The sequence below is a fragment of the Erpetoichthys calabaricus genome, chromosome 13 (genome assembly GCF_900747795.2).
Source record: "Erpetoichthys calabaricus chromosome 13, fErpCal1.3, whole genome shotgun sequence".
Classification (NCBI taxonomy): Eukaryota; Metazoa; Chordata; class Cladistia; order Polypteriformes; family Polypteridae; genus Erpetoichthys; species Erpetoichthys calabaricus.
The window spans coordinates 57,709,768-57,729,570 of NC_041406.2; the positions used below are offsets into that span (position 1 = coordinate 57,709,768).

At 40.0% G+C, this 19,803-nt stretch overlaps 1 protein-coding gene across 1 annotated transcript in view; it reads left to right on the forward strand.

Moving 5' to 3' along the window:
* The window catches only part of LOC114663751 (sorting nexin-13), a 40,826-nt gene extending 21,310 nt beyond the window's left edge, over positions 1 to 19,516 (forward strand). The window contains exons 2-5 of the mRNA XM_051935549.1: positions 3,507 to 3,619; positions 5,512 to 5,614; positions 18,802 to 18,891; positions 19,466 to 19,516. Of these exons, the coding sequence (XP_051791509.1) occupies positions 3,507 to 3,619; positions 5,512 to 5,614; positions 18,802 to 18,891; positions 19,466 to 19,516 (357 nt within the window). The remainder of the gene's footprint in view (positions 1 to 3,506; positions 3,620 to 5,511; positions 5,615 to 18,801; positions 18,892 to 19,465) is intronic.
* Positions 19,517 to 19,803: the final 287 nt, after the last annotated feature.

Sequence of the window (19,803 nt, forward strand, 5' to 3'; positions counted from 1 at the left end):
TACTCTGCTGGACCCTTAACCTTCAATTGCTCCAGGGGCACTGTACAATGGCTGACCCTGCGCTCTGACCCCAAGGGGTATGCCAAAAAAAACAAGTAATTTCCTTTGGGATTAATAAAGTAAAATAAAATAAATAATGTTCACGTTTTAAACACAAAATTCTTTGTTTTAAAAGAAAGCTCAAAGTTGAATAGGACTAACAAGTGCATGATGTCCATACAATTATATAAGAATCAGTATTCATTCTTGAGTTACAGTATGCAGAATGTTTTCTCCACAGACGCAGATTTATTCAAAACTGATTCTAGGTATATTAAAATGTGCTTTTCCATTGAAACCCCAAAGTCTGTGTTTTCAATGAAAATTATACATGTCAAATGTGAGTTTCTCCTGTAATTTCCAGGTTGTTTTGATTACTGACAATCTGGCTTAAAGAATGATGTGAAAATAACGGGGTTCGAGGCTTAATGTCATATGTTAGATACTTTCAGTGCAAGTCAGATTTTTATGTGCCAGATTTCAAGTCTGTTGCTGTACATAATGAATAAACATACAAACAAGCAAAAAACAGATTGTGGTTTATAATGTTTATATAGAGACTGAACAAAAACTACTACAAGAACAGGAATATACAGTACTGTGCAAAGGTTTTAGGCAGGGGTGAAAAAATGCTGTAAACACAGAATGCTTTCAAAAATGGAAGTGTTAATCATTTATTTTAATCAATCAACAATATGCAGTGAATGAACAAAAGAGAAATCTAAATCAAATCAATATTTGGTGTGACCACCCTTTGCCTTCAAAACAGCATCAATTCTTCTAGGTACACTTGCACACAGTTTTTGAAGGAACTCAGCTGGTAGGTTGTTCCAAACATCTTGGAGAACTAACCACAGATCTTCTATGGATGTAGGCTTCCTCACATCCTTCTGTCTCTTCATGTAATCCCAGATACACTCAATGATGTTGAGATCAGGGCTCTGTGGTGGGCCATACCATCACTTCCAGGACTTGTTGTTCTTCATTACGTTGAAGATAGTTCTTAATGACTTTGGCTGTATGTTTGGGGTCGTTGTCCTGCTGCAGAATAAATTTGGGGCCAATCATACGCCTCCCTGATGGTATTGCATGATGGATAAGTATCTGCCTGTATTTCTCAGCCTTGAGAACACCATTAATCCTGACCAAATCTCCAACTCCGTTTGCAGAAATGCAGCCCCAAACATTCAAGGAACCTCCACCGTGCTTCACTGTTGCCTGCAGACACTCATTATTGTACCGCTCTCCAGCCCTTCGATGAACAAACTGCCTTCTGCTACAGCCAAATATTTCAAATTTTGACTCATCAGTCCAGAGCACCTGCTTCCATGTTTTCATGCATACTTGAGTCGCTTGGCCTTGTTTCCACGTTGGAGGTATGGCTTTTTGGCTGCAACTCTTCCATGAAGACCACTTCTGGCCAGACTTCTCCGGACAGTAGATGGGTGTACCTGGGTCCCACTGGTTTCTGCCAGTTCTGAGCTGATGGCACTGCTGGACATCTTTCGATTTCGAAGGGTAATAATCTTGATGTGTCTTTCATCTTCTGCACTAAGTTTCCTTGGCCGACCACTGCTTCTACGATCCCCAACGTTGCCCATTTCTTTGTGCTTCTTCAAAAGAGCTTGAATAGCACATCTTGAAACCCCAGTCTGCTTTGAAATCTTTGTCTGGGAGAGACCTTGCTGATGCAGTAGAACTACCTTGTGTCTTGTTACTGTGCTCAATCTTGCCATGACATGAAACTGTCTTCCACAACATCACCTTGGTAGTAGAGTTTGGCTGTTCCTCACCCAGTTTTAAGCCTCCTACACAGCTGTTTCTGTTTCAGATAATGAGTGTGTTTCAACCTACGTGTGACATTGATGATCATTAGCACCTGTTTGGTATAATTGGTTGATCATACACCTGACTATAATCCAACAAAATCCCTGACTTTGTGCAAGTGTACCTATAAGAATTGATGCTGGTTTGAAGGCAAAAGGTAGTAACACCAAATATTGATTTGATTTAGATTTTTCTTTTGTTCGCTCACTTTGCATTTTGTAAATTGATAACAATAAACAATCATTTATATTTCAGAAAGCATTCTATGTTTACAGCATTTTTTCACACCTGCCTAAAACTTTTGCACAGTACTGTATATTCTAAAATTTTTAGGTAGTGGTTGCCGTTAGCCTTTTGGGAGATAACTGAGTTATGCATGGACTTGTTTATGATTTGGCTAAGGTTGTGATAATGGATATTATGTGTAAATTGAATGTGTCTTAATATTAAGAGTGTTAACCAAGATGCAATATTTTTTGAAGTAGCATTTTATCTATATGTGTATTTTTTATATATAAATATACAGTATGTATTCACAAAAGTGACTAATTATACAGTATTTCCTTGTTGTTTTTCAGAATATTTTTTATTCATTCAAAATATAGTGTTTTCCATGGTTTACTCAAAATATTGTGTTATAATACACTATATGGCCAAATGTTTGTAGATACCTGACCTATCACACCTACAGTATACAAGCTTGTTGAACATTTTATTCTAAAACCATGTACATTAATATGGAGTTGCCCAAAGCACCCCAAAAACAACCGTCACCTTTTGGTCTATAACATCCTCCAGAATCTTGTATAAAGTCATCCCCAAACAGTGGAGTGTGTCTGTGGGAATTTGTGGCCATTCAGCCAAAAGAGAATTTTGTAAGTTTGGGAACTAAAGTTGGACAGGAAACCTGCCTTGCAGTTCATGTTACAGTTCATCCCAAAGGTGTTTAGTAGAGTTGAGTTCGGGTCCCTGTGCAGGCCTCTCAAGTTCCTCCACCAAAAACTCATCAAACCATGGATTTATGGCTGTGGCCTTGTGCACAGTCATGCTGGAACAGAAGAGTACAGTACCTTCCCAAACTGTTGCCACAAACCTGTAAGCACACAACTGTCTAAAATGTCTTTGAATGTTGTTGCATTAACAGTTCCCTTCACTGGGACTAAGGGAACTAGCCCAAACCCTTATGACAGTAACATGTTTAAAGTCAGTAAGCTCTTCAGTACTACCCATACTGCTGCCAGTATTTCTCACTGGAGATTGTGTAGCTAAGTGCTTGATTTTATTAACCTGTTAACAGTGGGTGTGGCTGACACAATTGAACTTAATAATTTGGAGGGGTATCCTCATACTTTTTGCCACATAGTGTTTGTCTTTATGTTGCATTTAGTGTTTATAGTGTTTTGCTTACTCTTTTTTATTTTAGTCATATTTTATTTCGTTTTATTATGCCTTTGAAATATTTTTTGGCTAGAATAGAGTTTGTAATATAGTCAAATGTGAATTTGAATTGTTTCAAAATTGTTGTTTACTAGTCAAGTTCTAATTAGTTTTTATATATTTGCAACTAATGAAAGTTGAATACTTGAAGTAATGTATAATGTATAATTTAATATATAAATATATTTTTTATTTCATTTCAGGCCAGTCTTTCCATATGGGGATGGGGAGGCCTTGTTGTTGTTCTTTTCCTTGTTACATTTGGACCATTTGCTATATTTTACTTTGCTTTTTACATCTTATGCTTCATTGGTGGGTAAGTCAGTAATACATTTTTAATTTTTAACACATATACAAAGCATTATTTGCATCACTTTACATTTATATTGTACTTATTTCATGTTTATTTCCCTTGTTTCCACTGTTATCGTATTACATTATTCAAGTCTCAGTCATGCTTTGTTGAATTTAAGAAGTGTTAAGACAATGGCAGTAATTTTACTTGATTTTGTTGTGGAGTGGAGAAATGAGGGGGATCCAGAATTATTTAGGACAAGTGCAGTATACTTCAAGTAGCACTAAACTATTTATATTGAATTAGTGCTAGTCATTTGAAACAATATAGTATTCATTTAAAGTAACATAAAGGAACTGTCTTAAAATAGAGGTAACAAATAATAAACCGTTTTTAAATACTTTATTGTGTTATATAATTTCAAACTGCTTTACTCCTAATAACTAAACAACCAGATTAATGAAAAGGAATTTTTCACATTTAATCTATTAGGCTAATTTAAACCAAACTGTGCATAAAAATATCTGTTTCTACGAGTCTGCATATACTTTGGTTTGGAAAAAAGACAAGTTAACTTTGTTTGGTCTAAGGAGAGACCACGATAGGGTAACATTGACTATAGTGCTTGGAATGCTAACTTTAAAGGCATGCTTCTCGCATAGTATCAGGTATTTTTGGGTGAGCTTCATCATTATTGGATTGTGGTGATCATTGCAGGCCCACTACATAAGCAGGGCATTTTCTCAATTGCTTACTTCTTCGTGCAAGTAACTGACCTCTTCCAAGGAGACCACCCAGCATTTTCATTTATTGCAGAAGGCAATTTCTCTTTTACAGACCCATCGATCATTATTGGCATGAAGTTTTGATTTTTTGATGGGTGGCATCTCTTCCTTAATTGTTTGTTTCACATCTAACAGTGCATCATCTGCATATTAACTGTGATAGCCCAGATCAAGAAATGCTGTGAGGGGAAGTTTAGTGTTTTTAGTATGAAGAGAACAAAGATAATATAATGAATTATATTGACCAGGCGTCTATTGTATAACAAAACACTGAGGTCTGTGTGTTTCCGGTTTGGCTTTGTTGTGATTGGTCAGTTTGGATTTGGGGACATGATTGACACATGAGGAGGAGTAATGACGTAGGAGCCACGCTAATAGTCATCTTCAGAGACAAGACATATAATTACAGATAGTAGGTGGGCAAGGCTGTTTGAAATTTCACAAGTCTGAGAAAGCAGGCTTTATGGGAATGAACTGAAGAGCTGAACAATGTTGTAGCTCCAGCCTTGATAGGACATATATTCAAGAAATGTCCTAAAGTAAAACTTGTGGGTGAAGTTGTTTTTTTTTTTTTTTTTTAATCTGTTGGAAAATTTTGGATTTGCAATCCAAAATACTTTCGTAATAGAGATTGGAAGTGTACAGAATGGGAATAAACTGTCTGGCAATAAGCTCACCATGATTCCTTATACTGGACTGTTAGTGGATCAGTTGATGTTGCTCAGCTGGAAGAAACCTAATACATCTTCCATAATTCAGTAGAAAAAAATCACTAGGAAATATCCATGTTTCTCAGGGTGGAGCTGTTCAGATATTGGTTACAGTCTGGAAAGGATTAATATTATTCTAAAATAATTCTGCTGTGCCCCTGCCTACATTTCTCCATACCATAATGTGCTTTTTGTTACTAATTAACTTTCTGTATTGGATAAAGTTGGAGCTTCTAGTGTTAATAACAAATCTTAACTGTTTTCTTGATTTCATAGATTGATTATATTTTTGATTCGATTGCTTTTTCTTATCTTTTGTTTAAGGCATTGAATGATTATAGTATTATAATTCTTCCATTGTAATGCAGATATATGAAAATAAATAAAATTCCATTATTAAAAAAATCTTATTTTGCAGAGGTTTTGTAGTTACACTTTTATTTGGAAAAACGAACTCAGAAAAATATCTTGAAAAGTGTGAACACTCATTTCTGCCTGCAACATCAGCTGGTATATCTAAGGTAACTAAATTCAAACTTTTTCTAATGTAATTAAAAAAAGAATGTCTGGATAACTATAGTAACTGTTAACTGGTAATACAGTTACCAAACAGATATAATTGAATTTTTATTTACTGTCATTCAGTGTTTTATATATCAATGTCATAAAAGCTGTATTGGCATTTGTAGCTTAGATTTGCCTTTGTCCATAAAGGCCTGTACAGTATGTATTGTTAAAGGGCAAAACATTGATGGAACAATTTCAAGGTTCTAATTGCTTTTTTTCTGACTAGTTAGTAACATTGCTTCTCTGCATGCTATCCTTCCTCTTTTTGAGTTCCCACTTTTACCCCATTTACCTAATATGGAGACAGTATTGCTAAACATCCCTACAGAGAAAGTGACAATTATTACGCTACTGTATTTCAGTGCTTAATTTAATGAATGAAAAATGTAATTACTTTCAATCTATGCTACACATACTGTAGTTTAATGCAAAAGAAAATGTTTTAAGTTGGAGAGATAGCAATCTCAAGTATACCTGCAATTGGACCCAACCTAGTACTAAACCACAGTTTAGGTTTTCCCACGGCTAACATCCTATTTGAAACCTTTTTTTCACTTAGATGTAAGATGTCCATGGAGGTTCAATAGAATTTCACCGTCTTTCAGTGTATGCCTAATGGAATTCCCTTTCTCAGTTTTGTATCTGGCATTGCAACAAAGTTGCATATTTAACTTTCTGCCTTATTTTACTTGCTGAACTGGAATCCTGTACTGTGCTTTAGTTTCCAGAAGTTGTTTGGGGGGAAAAAAAGCTTGGCTTGGGGTCAACCCTAGCTTTTACAAAAAAAAAACAAAAATTGTATCTTTCAGTACAGATATTAACTTCCTACATCTGTCCAGTTATATACTTTTCCTTTCTGTTCTGTATTGTTTAAATTCCAAGTCATTTTCATATTATAATGGGGAGAAATAAATACCTAAAATTAGGAAGAACATTATATTATTCCTATAATTGAAATGTACTTTATTGAATAGGAAATACTGTTCTTAAAAATAGATTAACAAACTGAGTAACAGTTGGCTGAAGTACTATGGGTATAAGAATGTGGACAATGCCAGAATCCTTTTTAGCTGGGGTTAGAAAAGTTGTTTTGTTTTTTTCTCCTGTTGATCCCAGCTACAATGATGTATTGGAGCTCTATAAAAAGGGTTAAAAGGTACTTTTAAAAGAGGAATTTAACAACATTTATTTATATAGCACATTTTCATACCAACAATGTACGTAGCTCAAAGTGCTTTACAAGATAAAATAAAAGAAGTTAATATAAAATATAAACAAAATACACTTATTTTTAGTTCAGACATTGTCCAGTATTGAACATCCCACCCGTAACCCTTTGCACCCTCCCTGTCCTATGGTTTATATTTCCCCTCCTTTTGTTTACCTGTAGTTTTTGGCTGCTTACTCCACTTTAGGAAGTCCCCCAGTGAAAGCTTAACAGAATTTCTTTGTAGCTTAAATCCTGTTTAAAATGGAATTGCCCTTTGCCTAATCTGATTTTTGCAGATTCATGCCAATAAAATATTTCTTCAAAAACGTTTGTACATGTCCCAAAAATAAGATAGAATATAAATGTTCACATTGTACATTATAGGGCAAAGACTGGATCAAACCCAGGGTAAAAATATTGGCTTGGGCAGTCGTTTTTATTGTGAAAGAACATGTATTTTGTGTTTGATTTTAGAATAATAAGTAAATTGTGTTTAAAACTGGTTAAATTCTGTTGATTTTGTGTTCTTCTTTTGCTTATGGGGCACAATTTTGCACATAGTGCTTTTGTAATCTGTCTGGTGTATAATAATAATCAATGTAATAATTAACAAGACTTTTCGCAATACTTCCACTTTCCCTCTCCTTCTCTTTCTATCTCTCTCTAGCTCTCTCCTCCTGTCTTTCTTTATACATACATATATACAGTCATATGAAAAAGTTTGGGAACCCCTCTCAGCCTGCATAATAATTTACTTTCAACAAAAAAGATAACAGTGATATGTCTTTCATGTCTTAGTAACATCTGAGTACTGGGGTGTTTTCCAAACAAAGATATTTAGTGAAGCAGTATTTAGTTGTATGAAATTAAATCAAATGTGAAAAACTGGCAGTGCAAAAATTTGGGTACCCTTGTAATTTTGCTGATTTGAATGCATGTAACTGCTCAATACTGATTACTTGCAACACCAAATTGGTTGGATTAGCACGTTAAGCCTTGAACTTCATAGACAGGAGTGTCCAATCATGAGAAAAGGTATTTAAGGTGGTCATTTGCAAGTTGTGCTTCCCTTTGACTCTCCTCTGAAGAGTGACAGCATGGGATCCTCAAAGCAACTCTCAAAAGATCTGAAAACAAAGATTGTTCAGTATCATGGATTAGGGGAAGGCTATAAAAAGCTATCTCAGAGGTTTAAACTGTCAGTTTCAACTGTAAGGAATGTAATCAGGAAATGGAAGGCCACAGGCACAGTTGCTGTTAAACCCAGGTCTGACAGGCAAAGAAAAATACAGCAGCTGCATATGTGATTGTGAGAATGGTTACAGACGACCCACAGATCACCTCCAAAGACCTGCAAGAACATCTTGCTGCAGATGGTGTATCTGTATATCGTTCTACAGTTCAGCACAATTTGCACAAAGAACATCTGTATGGCAGGGTGATGAGTAAGAAACCCTTTCTGCACTCACGCCACAAACAGAGTCACTTGTTGTATGCAAATGCTCATTTAGACAAACCAGATTAATTTTGGAACAATGTCCTTTGGACTGATGAGACAAAAATTGAGTTATTTGGTCGTAACAAAAAGCGCTTTGCATGGCGGAAGAAAACCACCTGCTACCTACTGTCAAATTAGGTGGAGATTGCATAATGCTGTGTGGCTAGTTCAGGGATTGAGGCCCTTGTTAAAGTTGAGGGTCGGATGATTTCAACCCAATATCAACAAATTCTTCAGGATAATGTTCAAGCATCAGTCACAAAGTTGAAGTTAAGCAGGTGTTGGATATTCCAACAAGACAATGACCCCAAAACAGTTCGAAATCTACAAAGGAATTCATGTAGAGGGAGAAGTGCTGCAGAAGGAGCTGCTGGACCCTTCTGGGCACTAATTTCGCCACACCCGGAAGTGCAGCCGGATGTCGGCAATCAAACACCTGGAGCACTTCCGGGTGCCCAATAAAAGGGGCCAGCAACCAGAGTCAGGTGTAGGAGGACGAGATTGCCTGGGAGGAGTGCAGGTGCCAGGGAGAAGAGTGATTTGCTTGTGGTCTTTTGGGACTGTATTGTGGCTGGGGGACACGGGAAAGATGTGCCCTCTAGCTGAAGAAAATAAAAAGTTTATTTATTTTACACGTGCCTCTGTGTGAATCTGTGTCGGGTTGGGCGCATATATAGTACCTTTTTGCGATAGATATATATGTGTGTGTGTGTATGTATGTATTTATATATATTTATATATATATATATATATATATATATTTATATATTTATATTTATATATTTATATATATATATATATATATATATATATTAATATATTTATATATATTAATATATATATTGCGGTGGGTTGGCACCCTGCCCGGGATTGGTTCCCTGCCTTGTGCCCTGTGTTGGCTGGGATTGGCTCCAGCAGACCCCCGTGACCCTGTGTTCGGATTCAGCGGGTTGGAAAATGGATGGATGGGTGTATGTATATGTATGTGTATATATATGTATGTGTGTATGTATGTATATATATGTGTATGTATTGTCACACATGTGTGAATAGGAGGCAGCTGACAGGCTTAGAGATGAATGGTAAAACATCTGTCTTGGGGGGGCGGTGTGCACTAATGCTCTTTGTAAGTTCCCTGCAGGCCTTTCCCGGGAAATCCCACCAGGAGCCACTGCCATCACTTCCGGTCCCGGCCCCAAGGACGATATCACTTCCCCCAAACTTCCTATAAAGGCTCACACTTTTCTCTGGAAGTCAGTTCTGTTTTGGACTCTGTCTTGTAAACTTGAGTAAACTACAAAGCATTTACTTTTACAGCCAGGATACTGAATTATACGGGTGGCTGCCCCAAACCTTGCCATGTCTCTTGTCCCTTCTTCTCACAGTGGTGTAGCCAGCAGGATGATGTCCCTGACGAACCTGGGACAGGACTCTAAAACAACCCAGGTAGGAAAGTACTGGGGCCGAGTTTCTGGGCGGGGAGTGCTGCGGGGGGTCAAGAAGGACCGGGTGCAGGCTTCGTTCCACAAGGGCAACCCTGGGCTGAAGCCCTATCTGGGAGAGAGTGTTTAAGGGACCCACAGGCATGGGCTGGTTTCTGGGGAGGACGCAAAAGGGGCTCATTATGCTCTCCGGGGTAGGAAAGCTGAGCCGCCCATTGGGACCAAGGTTTCCTGATAAGGATGGGCCTTCCCCAGGCCAGCAGGTGAAGGATCTGCAATCCTGGGAGTTTAACCCAAAAAGAGCACTTCCAGAACAAGCTCTGGCACCAGGTGGGTCTGTGGCTATGGCCATTTGAAAGGACCCCACTACAAATTATGCAGCAGGTTGCCCGCTTTTTGCTGCTGCAGCATTTACCCCAGGACTTTGCCCAGCTGGCCTGGGATGACTTCCATTCCTTGCAGGAGCTTTTACAACTGCTAAAGACCCAAAGGCCAGCCTTGAAACCTGGGGGGGCAGAACTGCCCCTTAGTAGAATCCATGGGAACTACATCCCACTTAGGAAGTCCCTCCAGCTCAATCCGGAGCCTGTTCCGAAGTCGCCGGACCGCCTGGCCTGCGACCTGTCAGGGAACGAGGTGGACTGCAGGTGGACGTGGCGATGTTGTTTGTGTGCCCTTAGCAACCCTCTGGCGGATAACCATACTGGGGAGCTACTCATTAAGGGACATAAAGTGACGGCCTTGTTTGACTCCGGCAGTAACGTGTCTGTCGTTGCTCGCTTTTATGTTTTACCGCATCAGTGGATTAAAAGAAAGACCAGTCTTAAATGTATTCACGGAGGTGTCCGCGTGTATAAATCTGCCCGGTGGTACGTATGTCTGGAAGGAACCCTTAAAAGACTCACCGTGGCGATTCTTCCGGATCCACTGTTTCCAGTAATCCTAGGGCAGGACTGGTCTGAAAGTAACAGCGGTAGACTAGTGAGTATTCCCAGACAAGCTTTGGGCCTAGTTATAGGTGAGAAAGACTCGTCTCAAGCTGCCTCCATGCCTTGTAAGCAGCTGGCAGAGAGTGGGGCGGAAGGCCAAGAGAGTGACGCAGAAACTCCTGGACCGTCGAGGGCTGCTACGTCATCTACGAATGCCCCGGCATCTCGGGAGGAATCTCCGCCCCTTGAGTTCAGACCGGACCCGCTCTCTGAGTTGCACTTTCAGTTTAAAGCGACGCTGGCTTCTTTCAAGAGAGAACAATGGAGTGACGACGCTCTGAAACATGCAAAGGATGCAGTGGTCCTCGTCAACGGCCGACGCACTCATCAACCCATGCCACAGGGACCTCGCTTTGTCATTGAAAATGACTTGTTATATGGGGTTGCGGAGCATGAAGGGAAGGACCGGAAGATGCTGCTAGTCCCGCGAACCTACCAGCGGCAGGTCTGCGAATTAGCACACTCCCACCTTCTTGGGGGCCATCTTGGCTCCAACAAAACACTAGAGCGAATCATGCTCCTTTTTTTTGGCCGGGGATTAATGAGGAGGTTCACCGTTTTTGTATTTCATGTCCGGAGTGTCAACTGCAGCAAATTCCCAGGAGGGACCATGCTCCTCTTGTCCCCCTTCCCCTGATTGATGTCCCTTTTGACCGGATTGGGGTCGACATAGTAGGACCCTTGGAACCCTCAGCCCGAGGACATAAATATATACTCGTCCTCGTGGATTATGCGACCCGATACCCTGAGGCCGTTCCCTTGCGCTCGGCTACTTCCAAAACAATCGCACGGGAACTACTAGGAGTCTTTGCGCAAGTTGGCGTCCCTAGAGAAGTCCTAACGGACCAAGGGACGCCTTTTACCTCGGAAACGTTCACGGAGACTACCAAGCTACTGAAGATAAAGCATTTCAAAACCGCGGTGTATCATCCTGAATCCGATGGGTTAGTGGAGAGATTCAATCAGACTCTCAAGCAGATGCTTCGTAAGGTGGTTAGCGAGGATGGGAGGAATTGGCATCAACTCCTCCCCCTCGTCCTCTTTACCTACCGGGAAGTCCCCCAAGCCTCTATGGGCTTCTCACCGTTTGAGTTGTTATACGGACGACAGCCCTGGGGTATATTAGATATCTTTAAAGAGGGCTGGGAAGGAGAGGCTCTTCCCTCGACAAATATTCTGGAATATATATCGCCCAGTTGCACGATAGATTTGATACAATTAGACTCATTCTAAAGAGTCATATGGAGGAGGCGCAAGCAGCACAGGCCCGCCTTTATGACCGTGGCACGACTGTCCGGGAGTTAAATCCAGAGGATCGTGTCAAGGTGTTGGTGCCCACCTCTCACTCCAAATTGCTCGCCCATTGGCTGGGCCCTTATGAAATTAAGGAGAGGAAGGGATTGGTGGACTATTTGGTGAAACAACCCAATCGTCGACCAAGCGAGCGGGTATATCATGTGAACCTGCTGAAACCATGGAAGGAGAGGGATCCCGATCCCTCCTCCGGTCAGCCCCGCTCAGCTCTTTGCTCAAACAACTGCTCACCGAAATTAAGGGAACTTATCTCCCAGGCAGAGGCAGGAGCTGGAAGCAGCTATCCGCTCCGTCCCAGAGGTGGTGAGTGAACAACCCGGCCGGACCTGTCTGGTTGCACATGACGTATTGACTGACCCGGGGGAGATTGTCTGAGAGCGGCCCTATAGACTCCCGGAGGCAAAGAAAGCTGAGGTGGAACTGGAAATCAAACGAATGCTGGAACTAGGAGTGATTGAGGAGAGTTTTAGTCCCTGGTCCAGTCCCATCATCTTGATTGCTAAGCCCAACGGCAGTTGGAGGTTTTGCAATGACTTCCGTCGGCTTAATCAGGTTTCCCAGTTTGATGCTTATCCCATGCCTCGTGTGGCCGACCTCCTCGAGAGGCTGGGACCAGCTAAATTCCTGACCACACTTGACATGATGAAGGGGTACAGGCAGGTTCCGTTAATGGAGTCTGCGAAGGAAAATACCACATTTAGCACTCCTACATTGGCAGTATTGTGTCCTTCCATTCGGGTTACATGGGGTGCCTGCAACTTTCCAGCGTCTGGTGGACAAAGTGCTCCGACCCCATAACTCGTATTGTGCTGCCTACCTGGATGACGTTGTCATCTGTTCCAGCACGTGTAAGACGCACATACAGCAGGTCACAGCAGTATTGCGGGCACTAGGAGAGGCCGGGCTTCGAATCAATCCCAAAAAATGTTTCTTCGGGTTGAGAGAAGCCAAGTATTTGGGCTACCTGGTTGACCAGGATACTGTGAGGCCACAGTGTTCTAAATTAAATGCCATACTGACATGGCCCCGTCCGCGAACCAAGCAGCAAGTCCGATCCTTTCTCGGTTTGGCCGGGTACTACCGCCGGTTTGTGCCGCGCTTCTCAGAGAGAGCGGCGCCCTTGACTGACTTGACGAAGAAAAGAGCTCCCAACCTAGTGGTATGGTCTGACAAAGCAGGGACTGCATTCAGTGATTTAAAAAAGGCTCTGACTTCAGCACCTATGTTAATCACCCCTAACTTTTCTCTTCCATTTGTCCTCCAGACGGACACTTCGGACACAGGCTTGGGAGCCGTGTTGAGCCAAAGCGCCGACGGTGTTGAACACCCTGTAATGTACCTAAGCCGGAAACTGTTGGACCGGGAGACCAGGTATGCAGCAGTGGAGAAGGAAGTTCTGGCAATTAAATGGGCAGTTATGCAGCTGCGGTACTACCTCTTGGGTCGGGTGTTCACTCTGGTGACGGATCATGCACCCCTAAAGTGGATGGCCCTTCACAAGGAGTCGAATCCGCGAGCCACCAGGTGGTTTCTTGACCTGCAGCAATACAAGTTTTCGCACGTTCATCGCCAGGGGTCTCTTCATGCCAACGCTGATGCTGTGTCCCGGGCTCACGACCTCTCGGTACAGGTCCCCCGACCCAACGGGTCTGGGCTGAGGGGGAAGTCTTGTCACACATGTGTGAATAGGAGGCAGCTGAAGGGCTTAGAGATGAATGGTAATACATCTGCCCCTGGGGGGTGGTGCACTGACGCTCTTTCTAAGTTCCCTGCAGGCCTTTCCCGGGAAATTCCACCAGGAGCCACCGCCTCGACTCGGGACACATCACTTCCGGTCCCGGTCCCGAGGACGACATCACTTCCGGTCCCGGTCCCGAGGACGACATCACTTCCGGTCCCGGTCCCGAGGACGACATCACTTCCCCCAAAGTTCCTATAAAGCCTCACACCTTTTCCCTGAAAGTCAGTTCTGTTTTGGACTTTGTCTTGTAAACATGACTAAACTATAAAGCATTTACTTTTGCAGCCAGGATACTGAATTATACGGGTGGCTGCCCCAAACCTTGCCATGTCTCTTATCCCTTCTTCTCATAATATATATATATATATGTGTGTGTGTGTGTATGTGTGTATATATATATATATAATATATATAATATATATAGATGCATGCAGTGGAACCTCGGTTCATGAACGTCTCGGTACACGTACAAATCGGTTTACGACCAAAAAGTTCGCCAAACTTTTGCCTCGGTTCACGACCACACACTTGGTATATGAAGAAGCCAGTTTCCCTTTTGGTTTGTGCGCGCCGATGATTTCCGCATGTGTTGCATTGTTCTCGGTCAGACGTGCGTGCTTGCACGTGTGTGCGTGCTTTCGCTGTGAACTCTTTGTGCTCTATTTCATTTCCGTTCTGGTTCGTACGTGCTGATTACTGTATTTAAGCACGTGTTCAGCCTCTCCCTGTTCATTGTTCTCAGTCAGACGTGCGTGCTTTACCTGTGAACTCTTTGTGCTCTACAGTATTTCGTGTGCTTATGCAGTTAACCATGGCTTCTAAGCAAGTGAAGAGTGGTGAGAAGAAAGTTTTTAAGAAAACTGAAATCGAAGTAAAGAAAGAAATTATTGAAAAGTACGAGCGTGGCGTTCGTGTTAATGATGTTGCCGCCGAGTACAAGAAGTCAAAATCTACGATTTCGACTATTCTAAAGCAGAGAGAGTCTATTAAAGCAGCTGATGTTGCAAATGGAGTTACAGTGTTAACCAGGCAGAGGCCTCAAGTGCTGGAAGAGGTGGAAAAACTGTTGCTCGTGTGGCTGAATGAGAAGCAACTTGCAGGGGACAGCGTAAGCGAGGCGATGTTATCCGAGAAAGCCAGGAAGATTCATGGCGATTTGCTGCAAAACTATCCTTCTACGAGTGGTGAAAGTGAGGAATTTCTCCACTCAGTTCCTCCTCACTTCCTTCATGTTAGAACTTGACTCATGCAAGGTGAGTTTTCTTGTTGGTTTATGGTTAGTATTTGTATTACGGTTTTTTCAAATGTTAATTTTTCAGTTTGTAGCGTGAATTGTTGCAATGTTACTTTTCTTGTTTGTTTGTTAAATTTCTGATTTTTCAAATGTTTCCCCTGTGCTTAAAACTCATTTAAAAAGAGTGTTTACAGCGATCGGGTTGTAAGGCTATTAGCGTGAACTCCTGCAATGTTACTTTCTTGGTTGCTTATGGTTGGCTTTTAAATAAAGTTCGGATTTGTTCAAATGTTCCTTTTTTTCCCCTGTGCTTAAAACTCATTTAAAAAGAGTGTTTACAGCAATCGGGTTGTAAGGCTATTAATGTGAACTCCTGCATGCAACATAGCTGTGATCCTGAACCTCCAGTGGGGGACTGCTTATTGTTCATGTGTCAGTGCTTAGCAGCAATCAGTCAATTCTGCATAGGGGAACTGCTCATCATTTACATGTTGGTGCTTCATAGTGTTCGCTACATCACAAAGAAAACTGGTCATTCATTGTTCGTGCCTTGTGACGATTGCTTAATATTCATGAGGTAAAGCTTGTGCAGTATAGTGGCATTGAAGAAATCGATCACAAAAGGAAAGTACCAGCTCATCTATTATTCACTCCTGCTTATCTGAGGGATGTGTACTAATGGCCACATCTTGCTCAGCTGTATATAGGCACATGACTGTATTAGTAAGGAAAACCATTAACCATAAAACTATCTACATGTATAACTGAATGATGTATAATCAAAACATGTTATTACATATGTCATGTTTTCACAGTATGCATGCAATAAACAAATTAGAATGTATTTTTTTGTTTATTTGAATATATATTTTGGGCCAAAATGCCAAACTTACTGGCAGTAGGCTCTAGTTAGTAGCTTTACTACATCCGTCCATCCATTTTCCAACCTGCTGAATCCGAAGACAGGGTCATGGGGGTCTGCTGGAGCCAATCCCAGCCAACACAGGACACAAGGCAGGAACCGATCCCGGGCAGGGTGCCAACCCACCGCAGAGCTTTACTACATAAACTGCTTAATTTGCTTTAGAAAGCAAAGCAGCAAGTTTGTCCTTTAATATTTAATCATTGTCTCACACTGTTGCCAGGGTTATCTGTAACATTTTACTTCCATACCAAGATAAAAATATTTAGAAATGATCATGTTCTGGTATCTCACCTGTAGTTTTTTTTAAAATAACATGTTTTTCTCAGGGGCGGCACAGTGGCACGGTGGGTAGCGCTGCTGCCTCGCAGTTGGGGGACCTGGGTTCGCTTCCTGGGTCCTCCCTGCGTGGAGTTTGCATGTTCTCCCCGTGTCTGCGTGGGTTTCCTCCGGGCACTCCGGTTTCCTTCCACAGTCCAAAGACATGCAGGTTAGGTGGATTGGTGATTCTAAATTGGCCCTAGTGTGTGCTTGGTGTGTTTGTGTGTGTGTCCTGCGGTGGGTTGGCACCCTGCCCGGGATTGGTTCCTGCCTTGTGCCCTGTGTTGGCTGGATTGGCTCCAGCGGACCCCCGTGACCCTGTGTTCGGATTCAGCGGGTTGGAAAATGGATGGATGGATGTTTTTCTCAGGCTGTAATAAATCATTTTTGTGATCATTGCTTCCAAGCAGTTTTCACTTCCATTACTATTTATGAAATAGTTGAGTGCAGCCATCTATTATAAAGTTAATTAATCTAATGTGTATTTTTCAAATTATTTTCATACTATTAAATTGCTAATGTTAAAGCATTATTGTAGGAAAATCCAAGTATGGCAGAATTACTTTAATCCTTCACCTTTTTTCAATCTGTTTGTCAGTAGTGAAATTTAATAACAAGCGCTTATGAAAAAAGACCAACCACTAAAAACATTTTCTAAGGTGATATTTCCATAAAGCCATATGTTTGATTGTTTTGTGCATGGTTGTCTGATTAGTGCCCTGTACATTGCAACAGAAAAATAAATTATGTAGTGCATGATTTTTGACTAGTTAAAATGAAATTTCTTTACTCGCTAAAGGAGAAGTACTTTGTGATAGATACAGTATTTTAGTAATCTTCAGGTGTTCTGTCCTTACGCAGATTCAATGCACAATTATCTTCTTTATTTGATTTTCTCTTTAGGTACTTTTTAATTTTCTGTACTTTCTTATAAAATATCGCTTAATAATGTCACCTTTTCTTTACTCTTGATCTTCCCTTGATCACTTGTTTTATCAGGCTATTTCTTCTCAGTGCGTGCCCAGTTAATTTTTTTTTTCTTCTTGATGACTGACAGAGTGACTGAACACTCTTCTCATACCTGATATTGTTATTTCTTCATTTATTTCTCTTTTCATTCAATGTATAACTTATTTTATGTCTTTCCAAACTTTCTGTATTATTTGCAATGATTCAGTTTTTTCGTGTTTTTCTTTAACATTACCCACAAAGATAGCTACAGTCAAAACATAATTCAATATATTTTTTATTTAAAACATAATCAATCTGCTTAGTTAGTATTTTTCTTCATTCTGTTTTTGATTTCTTTAGAGGATTGTCTGTTTGTCGTGATAAGCCTGATTAGTGTAGTTCTTCCACCTCACAACTTTGAGTTTTTAACAGTAATATAGTATTTAGTCTTCTAGCTCCTATTTTAGATAGCCTCATCATGTTTTTATATATATTTTCATTACATTCTTTTGCTACATCATTTAGCTTGATGTTTAAAACTGCAAACCCTTTCTCTGTATTAGCAACTGGTGCTTTGTTATCTGCAAGTCTGAATGATGTTACTGTTTCTTCCTCTAAACAATGCACTGTCTGTTAAGTCTCCATAGGCTCTCCCTATCATTATTTCTATGTAGACCTAGAAATCTGTTTTTTTGCAATATGCAGTCCTGCCTTTCACCTCATTCATTTACTGTGTTATTTGTTTCACTGTTGGCTACTTGCACTGTTTCTGTGTAACTTATGCATAGAGCCTCATAGTATGTTTTATGATGTTTATTCAAGAATCTGACTCAATTTACAACATCTGTCTGTCTAGCTAGAGAGATGGTACCTTACCTATCCCAAGGGGAAATGTAGCTTTTTAGTGATGCTCATTAATAAATATTTTAACAAACAACAACCCCCCAATACACACCAGAATTAAAATTAGATTTTTAAATAGTAAACTTACCTTTTAGTTTTAAAAAGCTGAGAGAAATTTTGAAACCATCTATGCTTTACGCAAAGTACATATGCCAAAAATGTTTTGATAGCTTTTGATTGACCCTAATTTTACCCTTCTAGAAACAGTAGCTATTAAATTAAAGGACCTATGCTGATTTTTATCCGAATAAGCAGATTCTGTGCAAATCCCACTTTTAGTTATTTTATTGGTTTTTTAAACAAAACAATTGATTAAAAGATATTTTTATTTAATCTTCAAGAACTTATTTTCTCTTGAATCAAATCAATGTGTATTATATACAGTAATGTGTTCATTTGTATTATGTGTTTTAAGTATTCAATATTGTACCTTGAAATTTACCGCTGGTCTTATACAAATCAGAACCATTTTAAAATCATAATGCACTTACAGCATGAATACATTTTTAATATGGAAATACAAAAATTGTGTGATTTAGTTGATATTCATTTGTGGGAAGTCTTTGGGTTTGTTTGCTAATACTCTGACAGAATATAATTTCTTTGTATTTTTAAGACATTAGAAGAAATGAAACAAGAAAGTAAACCAATAAAAATAGACAGAAGATTGACCGGTGCCAGCATTATCGATGAACCTTTACAGCAGGTTAGTATTTATTTTTATTTGTCATTCTTTTCTTGTATGAACACTTGAATATCATTTTTAACTACTGCTGAATGCAAGCTTTCTTTGATCTCCAGCATTTTGTTATGGAAATATGGGTAAGACAATAAAAACCATAAATGGACTTGAATACAAATATATAGAAAACTTGTTATTTTTGCATTTAAAAAAACCTGAATGCAAGTCACACCTACATTTCCAATGATAATATGCTGTATAAACACTTAATTTCCATATTTTATTGCTAGCACATTTAGTTTGGTGTAGGGGTTAATATGCAGCCTGCAGTTCTCTTACATGTGTAAATGAAAAGCAATACTGAGATTTAGTATGAAAGAATATTTTGTGCTTATCTGGTCATTTCTAGTCAGCCCTATCTGTCACACATTTTATTTGTTTTTGCTCATATTAATAAATGGTTTATTATCATAGATCAAATGCAAAGTCTTTAGCCAGTGACAATTAATGCATGTTGTAACAGTGGTCTGTACATAACAACATAAAATTATGCTGATATTAAAATTATGTTAAATATGTTAATTGTGCCACTATTTAGGGTAGTTCTCTTTTAGATGCCTGTAAATCAAATATTGTCCTTTTTGAGTAAAAGAGTCATAAAGGGCTGCATCAAAGAAAGACATTTGGTGTAGTATTATGTAGGTTAAGGGTACCAAAGTACAGCAGGCATAATTAAACATACAGGCCATATGTACTGAGGAGTTAACAATGTACTTGTCTTTCTGAATAGCTGCTGAAACCTTTGCAGAAGAAGAAAATTGACCGTACATTTCTTACTAATAAGTGTTTGTATTAGGGCTCATATAAACCACGTAGACTCATTGCATTGTAACATTGATGTGCTTTATTAAATCCTGATTGTAATTTTTTACAGGT